The 21531-nt window shown below is 38.6% G+C and overlaps 1 protein-coding gene and 1 long non-coding RNA gene across 5 annotated transcripts in view; one reads left to right on the top strand and one right to left on the bottom strand.

Moving 5' to 3' along the window:
• Positions 1–123: 123 nt before the first annotated feature.
• The window catches only part of LOC113066813 (uncharacterized), a 26630-nt gene continuing 5222 nt past the window's right edge, over positions 124–21531 (top strand). The window contains exon 1 of the long non-coding RNA XR_003279224.1: positions 124–269. This is a non-coding gene — a long non-coding RNA (uncharacterized LOC113066813). The remainder of the gene's footprint in view (positions 270–21531) is intronic.
• Positions 2888–21531, bottom strand: part of LOC113066812 (SH3 and multiple ankyrin repeat domains protein 2-like) — a 26796-nt gene continuing 8152 nt past the window's right edge. Inside the window, exons 3-10 of one of the 4 annotated variants that reach the window (XM_026238855.1) lie at positions 13181–13316; positions 12783–12863; positions 12383–12391; positions 11736–11756; positions 9752–9876; positions 9292–9403; positions 6652–9004; positions 2888–4579 (exon numbers count right to left, since the gene is read on the bottom strand). In XM_026238855.1, the coding sequence (XP_026094640.1) occupies positions 4042–4579; positions 6652–9004; positions 9292–9403; positions 9752–9876; positions 11736–11756; positions 12383–12391; positions 12783–12863; positions 13181–13316 (3375 nt within the window). In that variant the 3' untranslated portion in view covers positions 2888–4041. The other 3 variants (XM_026238858.1, XM_026238857.1, XM_026238856.1) reach the window with 3 other exon arrangements.

The following is a 21531-nucleotide window of genomic DNA, read 5'->3' as shown; positions in this document are numbered from 1 at the left end:
GAACCGTTTCAAACGATTCAGTTCGATTTGGTGAACTGGTTCAACCGGTTCACTAAGAAGAACCGGTTAAATTGAACGATTCGTTCACGAATCGGCCATCACTACTCGATGCCTGAGCGGATGAACAGCGTAACGCACATACATTTTATTTATTAAAGTCTTAATCTTGAGCCTAACTTCGCTATGCCGTATGCCAACCAGCCCACAGTGAAAATCGCGGAGCTGACGGACGAGAATGTGAAGTTTGTAATCGAGAACACGGATCTCACGTGAGTGGTGCAAGTCAGTTAGCGTTTAATTAAAGCAAGTGTGTTAATGACATTGAAATTCATGTTTAGTTTGATATTTATTTTGTCACTAACAAAAACAGTTCAGTTCAGTTTTTCTTCGGAACGCAGTTTAAGATATTTTAGATTTAGTCTGAGAGCTCTCAGTCCCTTCATTGAAACTGTGTGAATACTGTCCATGTCCAGAAAGGTAAGAAAAACATCATCAAAGTAGTCCATGTGACATCAGAGGGTCAGTTAGAATTTTTTGAAGCATCGAAAATACATTTTGATCCAAAAATGGCAAAAACTACAACTTTATTCAGCATTGACTTCTTTTCCGTGTTTGTTTTGAAAGAGTTAAAAACAAAGCAGTTTGTGATATCAGGTTCGCGAACGAATCATTCGATGTAACCAGTTGATGTAACCTTTGAACCAGTTCACAAAATCGAACTGAATCTTTTAAACGGTTTGCGTCTCAAATAAGCATTAATCCACAAATGACTTCAGCTGTTAACTTTTTTTAATGTGGCTGACACTCCCTCTGAGTTCAAACAAACCAATATCCCAGAGAGATTCCCTGTCTTCCTGTCCTGTCTACCCCCTTGTCATATTGTATGTATGTATGGACAGGTTGATGGCTAATTTCGCTGGTACTTGTGAATAGTGACAATAAAGGGCTACTACTACTAATTAATGTACTCAAACAGTACACTGACTGAACTGCTGTGAAGAGAGAACTGAAGATGAACACCGAGTTGAGCCGGATAACGAACAATAGGCTTGACTTGTTCAAATTTTTATTTTATCACAATTTTAGGAAAATATATATTTTTCAGCTGTTATGTTTTCGCATGAAACTGTATTATGGTGGAGAATTATACGAATAATAAACATAAAAAAAAAACTTTTTTTCATTAGACATGAGTTACACAATGTGAAAAACAAAAACAAAACATGAACACCAGAGGGCAGGGTTTGAAAGGAAAAAAAAGTGCGTGTATGGCCATGAAAGAACATTGAACAGCATGCTGATGAGGGCAACGTTTTATTTCAAGCCAAACAATCCCTGAATGGATGTAACAAGTTTACAGAAAACCGCCCCGAGACAAACTATGTAAACAAAACATGGAAGGAACAAGAGCTACGCGAGTTCGACAACAGATTGTGAAATCATGTTTATTCGTCCCGTGAGTTTTGGTTGTTTCAAATACAGTATCGAGGGATTTGGAGGAAAGTGCAGTCACAAAAACTTCTCTTTGATTTTAATAATAAATTCTAGTTAAGCACAAAATTACAGCAACATAGATCAAGTGAATGCATTCCTCACAAGAAGTGTGTGGGAGACAACTATGAAGAAGAAACAAAACTCGTAGTCCAGCTCTAACTAGTCCGGACCTTCTGCGTGTCTTATAAAATTGGTTTTCAAAATCTAATTCTGCGTACACAACGATTCAGTGCTGCCTATGTCATTTGCCAGAAATATAAAGTATCAGTTTGCAGTTATCGTGTGGTGTAAAAGTGCGGTCACGCGCTTATTGACATGACTGCATTTCTCCCGCGAAATTTCCCAAAGCAACAGTAGCTAAATGTGACCGCGTCATAAGTGACCTATAATATGTGCTCGTTTTGTTTTTCCAAGTATACACACCACACAAATCTACATTTTAACTTCTTTCTTTAATTACATAATCTAAAAGAAGCAGGTGACAGCCATTATCTCATTATTTTTCATATCTTCTAATTCACTGAGACTTATGTATATGTAAATTTCATAATATTATATACTGTACTGTGGAATACTGGCAAAGAAAGACCAAACAGTGTTCTTTAAATTTGTGTATTGCTTCTTAACTGATACCACATAGATTTTTGGCACACCACATATCAGAGTTAAATGTCATAAAAATTTCATAAATATTTCTATAAATCTTTAAAATACTGTGCTGTTTCCTAAAATAAGATATATAGAGATGATTACTCTAACTCCTCTAAGGTCGAGAGATAAGCAAACATATATATAATTTATTTCTGAATCTCTTCACTGCATACTTTAAACGGCCATAACTTCATTTCATTCACAGCCATTCTCTGTTTCATTTATCACCTTTCCCTCAGTTCTGACGTTACCCACAGTGCTTTGAATTTAATACTGTAGGTGAAATGTAAAATGCTGGCTGTTGCTTAGTGTCTCTGTGATGTTTTAATCACAAATATGAACATTATATCAAGTCCGATTTCATACCTGTGGGATTTTACCGCATAGTATGGTGATACATCTCTGAGAAATGAATCTAACAATGAGAAGATCACAAGTAAACTTCAGATGACCTAGATATGTTGTGGGGTGTCAAACTGTAACAAGGATAGGCACACATTGCAGTTACATGTTTAAATTAATAACATTGTAAGACAGCAAAATAATAATTTCTTACAATTGTTGAGCAAAACAAAAGGATTGCAAGACATTACATAAGGACAAGTAAAAGCACTTAGATTTTTGATTAAATGGGTAAATTAAAGTTTACACTTTGTGATCTTGCTTAAAAATTTGTTGTAGACAGTTGCAGGTAAAATAAATATTAAATCAAAATAAATACTCAACAAATTACAAATATGGAGTCTGGTATTAGTTACAATTGACGACATTGATATGTATAGATTAAGGAGGTTTTCTGTCGTTTTCTGGACGTTCCTTTTTACCACCCAACAATAAAATGATTTAGAGGATTATAATTACAAAAAATAAATACAGTGCATAAAAATACATTTTTAAATTAAGAATTCATCACGTATTTAAAGCAAAAGACACACATACTGGCCCTTTCAGAGTGATTGTGTCAGGCAGAATTGTCAGTTTCTACTTCAATTATTTTCCATTCACCCATGAAACTAAACCTCAATATTTCAGATCTTATGTGTTCCTGTCTTTGAATTTTCCAAATAAAACCTGCTGGAAATTATTACTGACTAGCAACACTGAGCAACAACGCAAAACTAGTGTTGACTAAAGGTCCAAATAAAATGTTGGTGGGAATGCTGCAGACCTCCTTACCATATGGAAGACACCTAATAGTAAAACCACAATTCAAAGAGACTCAAGAGAATTGTTGATCATTCAGACAAACATCCTATGTTAACGTATTAAGAGACTTGAAGATTTAAAATGTTGGAGAGACCTGTTGCTTGCTACGGTTACATTTGTTCGCATGTAGGGATATTTGTTTTCAAGTGACCGCGGCCCTTCTAGGACTGTCAGGGAATGAACTGAGGGACACCTAAATGCCGCTGATCACATCTCTGAGATTCATTTATCTCTTGTTCGAAGGTGTAGAAAAAAAAAAGCAAGATATTTTATAGGCAGCTGATACATAGACAAAGGTTCCCTTTTTTCCTGAAGAAATATTCTCTGTAGAATTGTCTTAGCAAAGATAGAAAATGGATCCCCAGCTCTGCTGGTTTCAGTGCATTCAAAGGAGGCCAAAGTCCTTAAAAGCCAAAGGATAGTCAGCTCGTGTTTGTAGTTTCCATACAGTGTGTTGGCTTCAATGTCCTCTCTGGTGCTGGAGCTCTTGGAACAGAAACACAGGTAACCGCTTGTGCTTGCGCGGATATTTTGAATGCTTGAGTTTCTTCAGGATGTGAGAGTTCCTAAAATCCACCGAAAGCATGATAGGACAACAAAGTGTTCAAATTAGTAAACTGAAATAAGGGAAGAGGGACAGAAGCTTATGAACAAGATGCGCAGAGTCCTGGTGAGGACGTCTGCCCAGTCTCATCTGTCCAAGAGGACTTTCAGCGCTCGCTCGATGTTCATTCTGTGACCCACACGAGTCACGCCCAAGTCGATCAGATCCTCCTTTTGCAGGTTGGGCAAGTGGCTGCCCTCGATATCATTGTCCATAAAGGCATCCCTGTGCTCTCCCAGGTTTAGGCTCTCAAGCCAGTCGGCCACGTCCTGTTTGCTCCACATGAGGATGGGTTTGGTGGCAAAGGGCTTGTTTGATGCAGCCTGGATAAGGGTGAGCGGGGAAGGGGAGCGGCTACGCCCCGTGCCCAGGCTGAGGGGTGGTGTGGGCAGACCAAATACGTCCGTCATGGTGGGGGAAGTGACTGAGGTCGGGAGGGAAGAGGCACAGCTAAGGCCAGAGTCCGGCGGGGACATGATAGGGCTCGGGGTGTGGTGGTGGGGAGGCAGGCTCTCGGCCTGTCGGCACGGTGATGGGGCAGGCACGTTGGGGCCAGGCTGGGCAGTGAAGGTAACGGTGGTGTTCTGCTGTGTACCTGAGATGAGGGATACACCATCCTGATTTCTGCAAAGACAGAAGGATGAAAGTGAGGAATATGTATTAAGTTAGAAAACATATGAGACTCAAGGGATAATGTAAAACTACATTCCTGCAAAAGATGCTAGGGTGTTATAAGGGGTTTGCAGAGCATTGCTATGTGGTTGCTAGGGTGTTTCTGGTGCTTACTGGTCCAAGTTAAAGTCTGCATGATATGGCTGCAGGTCCTTCATTCTTGTTTTGTCTGTTTCATTGTCCACCAGGTGACAATCACAAGTCCAGTGTTCTCCTCAACAAACTGCATTATATAACTAGAGTAATACCTCTAAGTAATAAAGCCTGAGAAAAAAAACTGCATAATTCATAATTACTGAACAAATAATTACTTACTCTGTAATGTTACTTTTTTTTCATTTTTATTTAAATCTATGCTGTCCAGTTTTCAAAATCCTATAGCTCAAGTGGGACTTAATCAATTTAATTCATTTGTTGACCTCGTCTGGAAAGCTGCCTATAAGGATGGAAGAGTTGAGACCACAGAATTAGAAAGAGATCCTAACAAAAGACATAACTGTAAAGCTCTTTATGGGCGAATCTCTCAAACCATGTCTCATGATATAGTACCTGTAGTAGTTAATTTTATTTATGCAGTTTTTTGTCCCAACAGACTTAATTTTATATCAGTAAAGAGAAAACAGAATTAGACTGAAATGTGATTTATCATTTAAATAATGCCCCAATAGAAAAAAATCCTAAAAGTCCTAAAGAAAGCATAATTTTCTTTATGCAAATTGTTATTCTTATTATTATTATATTAGGGTAAAATATGACTGACATTTCTTTTTGAGATTCACCCTCACAGGTTATATTTATGTAAAGATCAAAGAGTATTGAAAGTATGAGTGTACAGTAGGTGGTTTAGCTTTAAGGAGGCTGTGAATGTGAGGTGCTTTAGCAATGCAATGTCCTTGCCCCGGGTTTCTCTTTATACCCAAGGTGTATTGGCCTACATTTGTTCAAGTAAACCTTTACATTTGCATCTGATGTAGTACACTAAATAAAACCAATAATGGACTCCTGTGAACTCTAAATTAATACAAAAATACAAAAACATCAATAATAACATATAACACATAATTTACACTCCCAGCCATGGTTTTGAGATTAAAAAGTCCTCATTCGTTGAAATAAGAAACATGGTAACCTTACACACTAAAAAAATATATTTCCGTTCATAGTAAAAAGAAAATACATCTTTACTCAGTGTAAGTTAAACAGCGCTCTGCCTGGGAAACATGTGCATTTTAGGGTCAGTTCTGTGGTCTGTAAATAACAACATCATTTAATAATGAATGAGACTTGGGCTCCATGTCGATGACAAACCATTGCCTGTGCAATTTTGCAGCCATTGGTATAGACAACCCAAAATAAATGACACACAAGCTTCAAAACCTAATGAGCTTTCTCTGTAGGAATCATCAGTGGGGAATGACAAGAATTATTGATTGAAAATACTCTTTCTACAGTACTAAATTCTTGAAAGTATTTTTAAAAATACTTAAAACAACAGTAAAAGGTATTACAAAACATCTTTAAAAATAAAAGGCAATTTTACACAAAACTTTAGAACGTATGTTTATTATAATGCATTGTGCTGTTGTTCTGTATTAAAATCAGTTTTAAGTCATAAAAAAGCTGCTGATATTGGCAGTATAGCAGCTCAATAGGTTTTCTGTATATTGGAACTCTTTATAACCTTAAATGTTTTAGTCAAAATGAAATATAAAAATCATTTTTAGATGTTGCTTAAGATAATCTAGGGATGTCTTGTGGGAGCAGTTTGGCTGATGTGACAACAAAGCAACAAATGAACCATGGTGTAACAACACGTGCGTGCACACACACACACACACACACACACCTCCCCCCTCTGTGGTACGGTCTGTGTTCATCATCACACTGACGTTGCTCAGCTTGTCCTCAAGGCTGTGTTCTTATTATTGGGTTGCTAGGCAACTCTTTCGTTCTCCAGCAGAGCACACACACTAATCTGAGAGCCTAAATGTAAGCCTGTGATCCAGGAAGGAAAGAGGGCATACCTCATTCCGAAGTGAGTCCTGGATCCTGTCGGAGAGTCTAATGCTTCCCCTGGCTTTGGTGCTTTTTCCTTGTTCACATGCTGCAGAACTGAATTGGCTTCAGGGCCATGGGGTCCTTTCATCTCCGGAAGGTCCCCCCACAGCTTTGAGGTTCGTTGCGTTGGTGTTTTCAAGGGTTCTGGTGGAATTGATCCAGGGGGCGGAGGTGGGAAAGAGGAGGGCATTCTGAAAGAGCTCACATTCTCCTCAGGCAAAGCGTCCTTGTAAAGTGCGTTGCTCTTGATGGCAGGTTTGGGTTTTGGTTTTGACAGGATTTGAGACCTGTCCACCAGAAAGGCTTGTCCATCTGCATAGACAGTGCATGTGTCCAGAGTCTCGCCTCCTTCAGAAGACAAGGTTGAGATACTGGACACAGTAGAGATGGTGCTGGTGGTCTCCAGTTGGGGGTCACCGCTGCTCCGGCTGTCTACCTCAATGCCAGAGTCATTGATTTGTTCATAGGGCTCTAGCGGCCCTGGAGGGAAGCTAGGAGGTGTGCAGTTTGTGAGGACCGTTGGTCTTTTGATTTCGGAATTCCCACCACCTAACAGGGGATAGTAGGGAGCAAGAGAAGGTCCTTTTGTACCATTCGTTTTCTGTTTGAGCAGTTCAGCTAGAGTCCCTGTCTGGTCTTCAGGAATGTCAAAACTGTTGGCAAACTCCAGTGGGGGTGGTAGGGGTTCAGCAAAAACAAACTCTTCATCGATGTCGACAGAGGCCAAGGGCGGTGGAGGGATGCCGAAGGGCAGCTTGACAGGCTCATCCACTGAGCTAACAGTTATGATGGTCTTGCCATGTGGAGCAGCTGATAGCGCCTTGGGAGCTGGGGGGTTGGTGGGAGCTGGCTGGTTGGGGTCGCGAAGCTCCCCAGGGGTGCTGTCGGGACTCACTGCCTCGTTCCTGTCACCCTCAGACAAGCTGTTATCCTCCGATTTTGCCCCATCTGTGGTGTGTACCATCAGCAGACCAGCTGACTTCTGTTGAGAAGTGTCCACAATGTCAATCAGCATGTTCTTCTTCTCCTCAGGCTTCTTCTCAGGCTTGCCCAGATCGAGCTGGTACTTGGATTCGGTCTCATATTTGGACTCTGTCATCTGCCTCCTCAGGCCCCCACGTGGACGGCCCATGGTAGCAGTACTTGAGAAGCCAACTTCCACATTTGGTCTAAGCTTTGTGTCGATAAAAAGAGGTTTATTGAGATCAAGTTTGGATGGGTCACTCTTTAGCGGAAGAGGCTGTGATTGGTCCCTCATGGCTCTGTCTCTGGCAGCTAATGCTAAAGCTAATGGTGAATTGGGGTCTAGTGGCTTGCCTGTTACTGGATGAACGTAATTCCCACTTCCTGAGCTGTAGGTCTTATGAGCAGGCAGACTGATTGGGCTGTGTCCTGTACGGGTGTTCAAAAGTTCCCTTACCATGGTGGGCTCAGGGCTGTTGAAGTCCGTCACATTGCCACCACCTCTAGGTATGCTAAGTAGTGATGAGGGAGGTGCCATAAGCCTACGTAGCCGCTCATCGCTGCTAAACATGCCCTCATCAATAGACTTGGAGTGTCTGAGACGTGGAGCTGGGGTAGGCACCATGTCCTCATCACCTGCATCTGTGGACTTAAAAGATGGGGAGTTGCGATGAGCATCAAGCCTTTTCTCCCGGTCTCTAACTGCACCGGAAATGGCAGCTGCAAAGGGACTGCCTGAGTTTAAGCCATCTTCAGGACGAAGTTGTCCTGGGTGATCGGGTGTGGTCGTCTCAATTTCCATGCTGCTCCCTTGACTGCTCTTACCGCTGCTGCTGGTGGAGGGCTCTTTGATTATTATGGTCGGAATTGGGATGGAGCAGGTTTTCTCAGGACTGTCTTCTACGTTGGGCTGCTTGACAAGCATTCCCTTCCTTCTGGCAGGCTTGTTGGGCACAAACAGTCCAGCTTGACCCATCTTGCCCACATCAGAGTAAGGGTTCTCCGGAATTTGGGCACGGCGCATATGAAGACTCTGTTGGGCCGTTGGGCTGTGATTGTACCCCTCGGAATCGTACTGCTCTGGACTGTCTCTGTAATACATGCCCTGATCTCTCCAGCCAGAACCTTCACCTCTGTCTGGGGCTGTGCTGTTTGCATTAGGGCTCTGTGAAGTAAAGCCTGGTCTGATGGTGCCATATCCTCGACCAGCTGGGACAGGAGCATTATTTTGAGGTGGAGATGGAGGGGAGATGGCTGGTGGGGGTGGAATATCCTCTGATGTATCAGGCATTGAAAGGCTTCTTGTAAATTTCAACATTGGAGGAGTTAGGAACTGCTTCTCTTCTTCGGTTACTCCTGTAAAGGAATGAAGGAAGAAAAATCAACAAATCAACAAGCCTGGGGGTGCAATCTCCATCCAAAAAACAATAAATGTGATGCCACAAAGCGACTGATACTTGAAACTACGTCACATCAGTGAAAATCCTCCAGCAAGAGTGGGCTGTCCACTGAGTGTAAGTAAACCAAATATTTGTATAATTTTACAAAGAGCTGAAAGACTTTTGTGTGCAATTTATCAAGAACAAAAAAGGACTGTGTAAAGATGTACTAAAGCAACAAAACAAAATGAAACAATCACACACCTATAGACGTTTGCCGTCGTATGGTTCCTTTTAGTACACCCAGGAAGGGGCCTCTAGGACTCCCTGGCTGTTGTGGCGAGCCTACTACTGTATCCTGACTATTGCAGAGAGACTGCAAAAGACAGAATAAGGCTGACATGATAATAAGTACAAGCAGGATACTTTAGCACTTTAAATACTGCAGCACTTTAGCAGAGTGTCCATTCAAACTAGGCTTAAAATAATATGTTGAAATTATTTCATAAACGAGATTAAGATGAAGAAATAAAAATAATCTCAAGCATTGAAGCATACTCACAAGCCTGTGCATAACTACACTTTAAGCATTAAAAACCAATATATCATGCAATGGTTTTACCAGATTTGTGAAAAGACATAATTGCATTTAGGCTACAATACAATTCTCAACAATGCCATAGGAGACCAAAACTCCAGAGGACATTTGACATGGTATGCTTACATTCATTTCAGGGCTGACAGCAAAACACTTGCTAGTCGGACGTGGTTTGACTGCTGCCACCCTCACATCTGCATTTGAGTTGTCCCACATGGGTTTCTGGGGTGGCACAACCTCATCCACTTTATCTGTAAGACAACAGCATCTCAAATTAGAAAGCTGGGAGTTTCATTTAAAATAAGCTCAGTATCAAATATTGCTAATTTCCTCTAACAGGATCCTCAGAACAAGGATCCAAACCGAGCAAGAGAGGCAACAGAAATAGGTACAATGACAATGGTCAAGGTCAAAGCCGTGCAAGCGCTTCCTGGTTCCGTTGTAGAAATCTTAGCACTTCTTTCAACGGCCACTGCGCAACATGCTAGCATTTTTTAGACAGCTCCCATGCATGGGATGATTACTTAGTTTGACTTGAAATACAATCCTCTTCTTCAGACCCTCATTATCTGAAAGCTGATCATCTATACAGAAATGGAGGAAAGGGAGATTCAGAGTCTGATTTCCTAGCATAAAAGTCATCAAGACTGAATCTGGTAAGTTACACACTCAACAAAGCCCCCTATACATCTGCCATTAAAATGTGTTTCATATCTGGATACTCTTTAACTGGACTTAATTTATACTTTATACTGTTCTCTGCAAATACACTTAACTTACTTTTGAAACGTTTTCACAATACATTTTTTTTAATATGGTTTAAAGGAGAAACAAAGTTAATACTAAAATGAGTGACCAGAGTGCACAATCATAATATTTGTTGTGTTGGATAATGATTGTAGTACAGTAAAATAAATAAAATGTGCATCATCATTTACACATATTTTGTTCTGATCACAATACACCTTGGATGCTATTTATGTGGTCAAGTACTGATCTGGAAACACATGTCAATGTCAGGACTAAAGGGGGCCACAGTTACACCTCTTCACTCAGCATTAAATGGATATATACACTCAGGCTTTAAATATAAAATCCCATCATATCCATGAGGCAAAACTGAATTTAAAAAGAAATAAACACTACCAAAATTGGCCATTCAGGAGTCTAGTTTATATTCATAACTGAAAGTCTAATGAAAATCTAAGACTGCGGGAGTGCATCTATTTTGCATATGCATCAATCAGGGGCTCCTATATAATACCTAAATATGGATTTAAAATTACTCTCTTTAATGAACAGTATGTACAAAGCTGTTTTAAGGACACAGCAGGAGTGCTTTGCAGCCAGCCACATTATGTAAACATAAAACTAATGCTTACAATGTCTTAGAAAATATCTCCAAGAAAACAAAGGAGTTCATTCAGCAGTCTAAAGACGTTTCATATCTGTGCAACAGTCACACATAATCATATTCCTGGTCAGTGCTAACAGTGGCGATAGCTTTACACTGAAAATATGGCATTACATTTTGCAGGTGGAATGTTTCTATATTAAACATATGCAGCATTATTTCCATGGCAACGTCTTGTTTTAGACTGATTCAAAGCTGGAGTGGTCCCTCGTATGAAAATAGTTAAAACATAGTTCTTTAAAGGGAGAAATTATCTTAGAATGTCCAGCTTTAGGATTTGATTTTTTCTGTGAGGAGTGAAATGGAGGCAGGATCTACTATATCAGTAAGAACAAGGCCTTGTATCTAAAGCAAGGATTTCAGCATGGCAAATTCAAGGCTGTTGTTTCTCAAGCATATCCTTTTTATAATACAGGGCAGGTTGTTGAATAATATATTCTTACATTGCACTTTTGAAAATCTTGGGGGTCAATAAGTGAAGCTAAAGGCTTGTGGAGCATTTTGCAGTGTAAACACACTGTTTTCACAATAAGCAGTCTTCCACTTTAACTGGTAAATTTTGATTATAGGAGAGAATACAAATTATTTGCACATATACTAAATCATATAAAAAAAGTTCAATTGTGTGAGACAATAAAATCACTACTGTTGCTAAGCTGAGGTGACACATTTAAAGAGTGCTTAGGGAAAACTCACCCTTCTTTTTCCTCAAAGTGGCTTTAACATAAAATAACAATTCAGCTTTATTCAAGTATTTAAAAAATCAGAGATAATTTCCAGAAAACATGACGAGGAGAACAAACGTTTGGAATACATTGTATTCCTCCACATGGCATTGACCTGTGCATAATGTAATGCCATTTTAGACGAAAAGCAACAACAAATCCATGCAGTTAACTTTCCAACACTACACAAGACAAGTAGGTTAGTTTCCAATATAACAAAGTGACAAAAAAGACAATTCATTTCTTATTACACAATTTAAACAAAAATTTGTATTAGCTTTTAATACTGCTTACCCTTTGTGACACTGTTTAATTAGTAATAATTAAATCAGCATGACCCATCAAACCCTAGATTTAGCTGTGGTCACCAGAATAAATCCTTCACAATCAAGGATTCGCTCAGGTGAAATGTGTCATGCTTTAACACTGAATGTGAATGTAGTAATTTTGTTTTCTTTAGCGGGAACTACACGAAAACTGAGTCACACAATGTCCATCTAATCACAAGTCCCCATCTTAAATATATACAACAAAGTTACATGCATGCCAGGGGAAGCACAATATTAGAATTTATACATCGACTTGTAAAATTTGTGTAAATATATATATATATCGTACCTTTATCCACTTTTAGGTCAGCATGCAGCAAAACAAAACAACATCATCAAAGTTCATTTCATAGTGAATGGTTGCTGTAGAATAACAACAAAAAGTGTCACAGGTTAAACACACATTTGTAGGGACCGTACACAGGACATGATTTTGCATTTAGAAATAACTAGACACAACTGAACGCAATGGATTATTATTATTTTTTTTTTAAATCTTAGTTATATAAAGTTATAAAAAAAAATGCAGGTCTCATGGTGTGAGACACCAAAAACAAAATGCAATGCAATACCTGCCAAGACAAAATGCAAGAACACAACCTGTGTGAATGGTACTTTAGCTTGTAAAAATGTATTAAGTGACACCAGACACTGGATGAGATGCTTCTGCTTGGCATGACTGGACTTACCTAGGTCTTCTAGCTCTGAGGTCATTGATTTTGAACGCATGGACAAGGCTGTGGAGGGAGCCCTCCGTGGTGGCGGTGGTGCTATAGCAACAAACCAAAAACATACAGCGGGTACAGTAGATGCTTAGCCATAGGCTGTAGCATCCCCATTGGGAGGCATTGTATACACAATTAACTTATGCCAAAGTTTGTGGATTCTCATTTTAAATAATAAATGAGAGAGAAGAACTTAAAAACACAAATTAGTAGTGTTAGTAAAATCGGTGATTAGCATAACTACCATTAGAATTATGGAAAAGCAATGGTTAGAATTACATGAAAGAAGTTTGTTTGCTTTCTTTTTCAAACAGACGACTAAATAGGTAGTCGGGAAATCATGAGTAAATCAAGACGTTTACCTTTCTTTCGAGCCGTGTCATCAGGGTCTAGATTTCGACTGACCGTCACCACTTTGATAATTAAGTGGTTGCCACCGTGACGAATCATGTTGACAACTTGTTTGTGGCCCACTTTGACAACATTGTCCTGGTTCACCTATATGAAAAAAAAAAATAAAAAAAGAGAAAAATTTAATTTCAGGCATGTTCAGATGTTCACAAAGCAATAATTAGTCAAATGCACTGCTGTGCACAATTCATTTCCAGCTTTTTGCAGTTTAAAAACAATGAAATGGCTTGACAAACAAATTTGGACATATCATATGTTCATTTTGTTGAAAAAAGTATTTTAAGTCACACAGCCAAACCTTAGCTATTTCAGATCTGACAGCCTAGCGCATACAGCATAAGTACAGTAAGTATATAGTGTCTATTTGGTATGAGGTAAATAGGGAGATTTTCAGAGATATTAATAATTTTATTCAGCAAGAATGCGTTGGTCAAAAGTGATAGTAGACTTTTACTCTTTAACAAATTCTATTTCAAATAAATGCTGTTCTTTTGAACTTTCTAGTTGTCAAAGAATCCTGAAAAATTTAATCCGCATATTAGAATGATTTCTTAAGGATCGTGTGACATTTGATGGCTGCTGAAAATTCAGTTTTGTCATTACATAAACTGTACAATTTATTTCACAACATTACTGTTTTGCTGTATTTTTGATTAAATAAATGCAGCTTTAATGAGCATAAGAGTCAAAGGGTGAAATGTTCATTTATATTATTGATAAATATTTATTGTACAAACAAATCCACATGAGCAATAGTTGTCATCGATATTTCAGGGTTTTTACAAAAGGAAAAGCTATAGTGAATAAATGCATATTTAAACTGATTTCATCAAACTTTAGAAGTACATTAGCATAAATATAATTTTATTAGACAGACTAAACTCCTACAAAACTCCAATTTCATAAGGCTTTAACTACTGTATACATCAGAGTGGGGTAAGTTAATTTTAAGCATTCAGCTACACGATGCTCACAACTTTAAACCACGGAATGTTTGGAAACAGTACTGTATTTATTTATTTTTATTCTGAACTGAGCAGCGCTTGTTTGTGCAAGACTCATGGCAGAATGTTGTGGGTGGATGAAAAGTCATTGCTATGGTGTTCAGAATGGTTGCTAGGGTGTTCTGGAGGGGTTGCTAGGTGGTAGATTACTGACCTAAGCCAAATATCAGCATTTTTCTTCCAGGCAAAAATGGAAAGCCTGAATGCGTAGAAAAGAAGTATTACACCTAACATGCCACACGATTTGGCAATCACATTTGTAATTCCCAAACAAACTCAACCTAAATTACATACAATAGTAGTATTGATAGTCACCTCAGCAAGCAGCACTAATTACTACCATAAGACATTGATATGCTTTGATATATATCGACAAATAAAAGGCATTACAGGCAAATTAGAGAGACACCCCAGCTCCTGTGGCATTTCTCAAGCAAAACGAGAAACACAGGCACTACGAAACAGATAAGCTGAGAGAAAATGAGACCGAGAGATTTTAGAATATGCCTTTTACCGAAGAAAAGGTTATGTGAATAAGCTTGGGTAACCTAGGAAACAGCCGAGGAGCCGAAGTCGTCTTCATGACGAAGAGAGCTGAGCTGCTTCTTTTATTCCATCGCGTGTGTTTGTGTGATTCAGAAATGCTGCGAGTGTGATGGAGAGCAAAGGACTACGTATGTGATTGTATGAGAGCTATTACCATTTGTTCCAATTAAATAAAATTAGCTTAAGTTAGAAAGCAAGCCATGATTAATGTGGGATTGGGAGTGAAAGGCCCACATGGAGAGCCAGGTCTGTTAGTAAAAGAAACAGCCTTTAACGTCAATCACTGTTATCTTTTCTACATCTCTCCTTAATTGTGCATTTTCATACAGCACATTCCAGAAGGTCCCAGAAGACAAAATAACCCTGCATTACATCTTAGAGCTTGACCTTATGGCAGATGATGTAAATTTAGAGAGATTGAGAAGGAGAGAGAGAACTTTTCAATTCAATTCAATTCAAGTTTATTTGTATAGCGCTTTTTACAAAACAAATCGTTACAAAGCAACTTTACAGAAAATTATGTTTCTACAATATTTAGTAGTAGCTAGTAGTTTGTGCACATTTGACAGGATTTTAGAAAAACTAAAAAATAATAATAATACAAGACGTAGTCAGCTAGACGATGAACTATCAATATTATTAATTAAGTTATTATATGATTAAGTCACACATTTAGGAATAATTGTTAGTTCTGTTTGTTCATTCAGGGTTAGCATCATCTGAGGTCCTCTGAGGGTCAGCATTAAGGCTGAACGATTTGGGAAAATAATCTAATTGCGATTTTTTTCCCCAATATTGCGATTGCGATTTAATATGCGATTTGTTTTGTAAAGATTTTTTTTATCCTCTTTTTTCCCCAACAAAACGTAATGAATTATTTAAATATGACCAACACAATATTAGATGCATTTTGTGTGAAATGTTCTTTCCCATAGGCTGGGCCTATTTGTTATAATTAAATTAAAACATGTATGACTTGAAATAAATGACATTTTTATTGAACTGCTCGTTACAGGAACATCTATGGCTTTGCCACTGTGCATTTCAATAATTTAAACAAAGGTATGCGCACTTTGTAAACACTGTGTGCAAAATTTACAGTCTGAAGAAAAAAATAATTAAAAATAATAATTATCTTACTGCTCCAAAGTCAGTAACATTTCACACAACTGCAACAGCATTTGCTTTGAAAATATTTAGTAAAATCAAAATAAATAAAGTTATAAATAAAAAAATGGAGAAATGCACTTTTAAATTAGACAAAAACTATTTGAATATTATAATTTGGAATAGATCAACCTCACTTATCAAGTACACAACAATAACACACCACACAGACTAAAGTTCAGTACGAGTATGGCACTGCCAGCTATAATGATCCAACAGTTTTGTTCTCAGTGGCTCACAGGTTTTTTGCTAAGAAAACCAGAATATTGACTTTTGCTGGCTTCAAGGATGAGCGAGTGCAAGTCACAATATTCCCTCCTGTGCTAAAAAGACGCTCTGAGGGAGCGCTTGTGGCAGGTACAGGTACTCTGGTAAGGCTCAGCTGTGCGGCTTGACCACATATCTGTAGTGCTAGCAAAAACTCCACCGTTTTAACCTCCGCGGCGACTTTCTCTTTACACTTTTTGTACAGCTCCGGTATGGCAGTCTGACTGAAGTATGTACGGGAGGGTATATTGTTCCGTTTATCAAGCGTATATGTCAATGCCACGAATCCAGGCTTGGTCACCGTGCTGAGAATAGGGCGTTTCGCGCGAAACGCGCGTTAAGCGCAAAGGTGCTTTTTGTGCATTTAGCGTTTGACGCGAATTCGCGTCTGCCGCCCGAGTTGAAAAATTTCAACTTTGGCGTCAATTCGCGCCGCGTTAACCAATCAGGAGCCTGCTAGGAGTCACTCATTCAACAGAATGTTCCTGCAGCCTCCGGTTGTGCAGGAATACCCTTCTCCACTCATTCAACAAGGAGGAACGACTGATGTTGTCAGTGAGCAGTCAACCGGAGCTATATGACAAAAGTTCATATTTCTATAGAGACAGGAATAAAAAGGACATATATGTATATAAAAAAACATATTAATAGATAAATTGAATAAAGGCCAATTGATAAGAAACGTTTCATTTTACCCCAAATGAATTATATTTTATCTTGAACCACTAAAGAGACATCAGAGTCAGCGGCAAATGTCAGAAGGTCTAGCCGAGCCGAGGCTGCTCTCGGCGGATACATGATGACGGAGCTCCTGCTGATCATGTGGAGCTCATCTCCGAGATCGGCGAAACACATTTTTTTAAACAGACGCTGTCATTATAAATAAACCGCATATCTGAGTTTAAAACAACTACATTCTCGCCTGAAATACTTTTAAAACTATATTTCATGACACAGTAACAGTAATATTTTGAAAATTATCCGAATAAAAATGGCGGTTGAAAATGCTGCGTGAACTCAGCTGGCAGAAGCCCCCCCATGACGCGAATTCGCGTCTGCTGTGAAGTTAATTCCACGCGCGAATGAAGCGAATTACTCGCGCGAATGAAGCGAATGATCTCAAAATGGTCAAGCGGCAAACTAGACGCGGTAGACGCGAATTTGACGCTCTATTCGCGTTTGGTGTGAACACAGCATTACCCGTGAAGTCGCAACGGGAGCACGGCATGCTCTGCATAACACCTGAAGCTGTGCAGCATCTTCTTTTTTGAAACCAAAATAGTTCCACACCACGGACGTGCTGTTCCTCTTTGAGATTAAAGTCGCAGCTGTGTCAGTTACTGACTGTTCCGTCGAGGCAGAGGCCATTGAGCTACAGGTTAAAGATGAACTGACAGGATGAAAAGTTGTTGCAGCCGAGTTCTCCGCTCTTTCGCTCGCGTCACGTGCCCACCTCAAATCGCGCACGTTGCGATTAGAAAATCGCATTTTCTCATATCGCGATATTATCGCAAATGCAATTAATCGTTCAGCCTTAGTCAGCATCATCTCTTCTCAGGTGTTCTGGATCCAGACTGGAGCTTGTGTAAATCCTAGTTACCACGGGATGTGAATCCCGTGGCAAAACATAGAAACAAAATACAGACATCATTAGCAAACGCTCTGTGAATCATGAGCACTAATCGCAACTCATGGCAGTGCAGATTTTTGCAGCTCTCTAGATTTGGTGAGTGCTGGAGGAAGGCGCTGGGCACAAATTTCCTAGCATTTCACTGACCTCCAGTCTCTCGGCATGACACACACTGGTAATGAGATTTGGGCTCATTTAGGAAGTGCTGGGACCAGATGTAGATAAAGCTCAGAAAACAGCAAAATCTCAGCATGGCCACTTCATCTTAATAATCTCATTATGCTAGAACTGAGCCAAATTCAACCAAGCTGAGCCATCACAAAGGAACATGATTTTGAGTTGTTTTAGATATCAGGACATGGAATAATCTCATATCACCCTCATATTGTTCCAAACATGTTTGTGTTTTTTTTCCTTAAGATACAAAAGGATAATTTTGAATAACTTGCAGGTTAGAAGTGGCCACACATTAACAAAAGACTATGGCATCGTATCTTATCATGTAGACTACTTTAATGGTACTTTTATAGTGTGTCTTGTCTTTGACAGCCCACTGGTAATTGAGTTATCATTGCAGGTATACAGGTTTGAAGCAACATCTTTATGTGAGTAAATAATGGAAATTCTGTTATAATTTGTTCACCCTCATGTACACTTAAAATAAAGGTTCCAATGTTCCAACACATTTGAATAAACTATAGAATGTTTTTCCACTACAAATAATATTATGTAATAGTAATAATAATTGTAATGTTATATATATATATATATATATATATATATATATATAAAATAGTAGTATAATAATAATTGTTTATATTGGTCATGGCATACAGTAGTTCTATGTACATGTATATATTACTATGTATATATTTATTATATATATAGGATAAGCTTTCGTTACAAAGGAACGTGTATATTATTTAAAATAATTTTATTACATGGGGGGGGGGTACAGTTTGTTCATTTGCAGGTGAACTGTTCCTTTAAGAGTTAACCATGTTGATCTGAGTCTCTGTGTGTCACGAAACCAAAATCAGGTTAATGACAGCTTGGGATGCAAAACTGGATTTAAGAGATTCTTTTTCATACATACACATCTAAACACAAAAAAAAAGCGATTTGCAGTTGTAAAATTTTCATTGATTATAACCATTTGTGATTTCACAGCACAATTACAGACATAAAAACTTGACGCATGCACATACAGATCTTGACTGATGCATGTGTGTGACGTGGTGAGCAGCCCACACTTGATTAAAATCTGATGAAATTAGCAGGTGGTTATTCTCTGCGCACAGAGTCAGTACACAGGAAATAAACCATAAAACGATAAGCCTTCCATTTGGCTAATCATATCAGTTCTGCTCAGGGTCAGTCTGGTCACATTGTCTCAATGCACATGTAGAAAAAAAAACTACAAAAAAAAAAACAAGAACTCACAAACCAAATGATTTTCATTGCTTCTCTGCAGTCCCCAGATGCATCACACAATTTATGTTTGCTGTTCTATTTAAGGACCTTTGAGATTGTGTGTGTGTGTGTGTGTGTGTGTGTGTGTGTGTGTGTGTGTGTGTGTGTGTGTGTGTGTGTGTGTGTGTGTGTGTGTGTGTGTTTGTGTGTGTGTGTTCACGTGCTGTTCATCCAACTTAAGAGTGTGTGTCTGTGTGACAGAAAATCTACAGGGATCTCCATATTTCATAAAGGATGATTTTGTGTCACATCTGGTCACTTCCAGAAGAATAAAGATGTGTACCACACACACACACACACACACATATATATATGCACACTAAGCAATTATGTAAGTCTATGTTCACCCTTGTGCTTACATAATGCCACTCTGTGAACTAGGAGACCCCCTCCAGGTCTCTGCACATAGACTGAAGACACTAACTAATAGTAACAGAGCAGTGAGGATTCACGGACAAGCGAATACTTTTACTATTTTATTTAGTCCATTAAAACACCAGGAACCACTCGTCTACAGACCAGCACAAAAACATCTAAACTCATTTTATATATATACAAGGAGCCTGGAAAATATAATTTATGAGGTTTTTTGAAGCAGGTTTTGAAAATAATACAATTAGGTCCAATGTTAGCAGGAATATGTCACGTCCAAATCCAAAACTGCTGTATAAAAAGGGCAAAAATAAATAAAAAAGGGGGTGCAAATATGTGCATGCTATCCAGCTCTTGCAAGGTCTGCTTGTATCTTATGAGTGGAAAATTAAAATAAAACTTTAAATTAAACATGCACTAATATTTATAACATGCATTTAAGCAATTTACAGATGTAATAAATATATATATTAAAAATGTTTAGATATCAGATATGTTTGTCTGATATTTATACACTTTTTAAATTAAAAAAATAATAATTTGATTAAAAAAATCTCTGATATAAAATGTTATATGCTTCAATCAAAATCAGTCATCAGATCAAGCATCTATACAGCTGTCACACATTCTTAAAAAAAAAAAAAACTCCTACAACTCAAATTCACATGGCTCCCATCTCTTAATCCCCAAGTCAAATCCACTATCATTACCAAAACATGACCCAATGCAACATCGCACTCTCTAATGCAGCCTAGAGAGCTTGCAATCACTGCACCGATGGTTTAGAGATTTACAGAAGGTTGTCAGAGGGCAATCATCTAGCCCAGATAAAACTCTATCCCTTCAAATGAAATCCTCCTCTTCCTGTTACTTTCCGGAAAGAAGGGCGCTCTTTTGTCTTGAGTAGGGATAATTATGAAGAGTACAGGGGATATGTACACTCACCACACACACACACACTCACACAAACACTTAAAGCCTCATCCATTTTCCTGTCTGCACTGCTCTATGATAGTAGCACAGTGATCGGCTTGGCTTGGCCTGTACTTAAAAGGTTATATGATAAGATCTCTGTGGTCAAGTCCTCTATAGAGGAGATTAAACACAAGATAGTGTGAAAGACTAACTGAGACTTTCCATTAAAGATAAAGTGCATGTCTAAACAGCATTTCTGGGTCTGGACATAGATTAAAAAATATTTGACTTTCATTAAAGCTGCAGTAGGGAACTTTTGACGCTCTAGTGGTTAATAAACATAACTGCTTGCATCTTGCGGAAGAACATCGTAGCCGGAACTACTTCTCTCTGTTTATGTCTATGAAGAATCACAAAGGTACTGGGTTACTCCGCCGCGGTATCCCCGAAGCAATCTAAAATAGTCCGAATATAAACACTTATTATAGGTGTACCCTAGTGATTCAGGACAAGCCAAAAACACGGTTTGGAAAATGGATTCATGGTGTACTCGCTTATTATATACATTTTTCTACATTTTGAACACAAACAAAGTTACGGATCGCAGCTCTGATTGGTTATTTTTTACCGAGAGTGATGGGGTTTCTGCAAATGGCAATAGGACCACTGGGAGGAGCCAGAGGAGCTTGCTTTTTTCACAGATTATCTGTTTCATATTCTACTGTCAGGACATAATGACAGGTTTAATAAATATGTAAAAAATATTTTTTACAAAAGTTCCCTACAGCACCTTTAAGTTGCATCAAGATAGGGTTACCATGATATTTCTGAATACAAATTTGTTGACTGTTCACAAATACTTTGTTTAACCAGGATTAAAATTTAGTCACAGTTTGGTTCAAGTGAACTTGTTCACACAGGGAGTAAG

Source organism: Carassius auratus, chromosome 50 (assembly GCF_003368295.1).
Source record: "Carassius auratus strain Wakin chromosome 50, ASM336829v1, whole genome shotgun sequence".
NCBI classification, from domain to species: Eukaryota; Metazoa; Chordata; class Actinopteri; order Cypriniformes; family Cyprinidae; genus Carassius; species Carassius auratus.
Note: the sequence above shows the minus strand (reverse complement) of the source record. Positions and strands in the feature narration are given on the sequence as shown.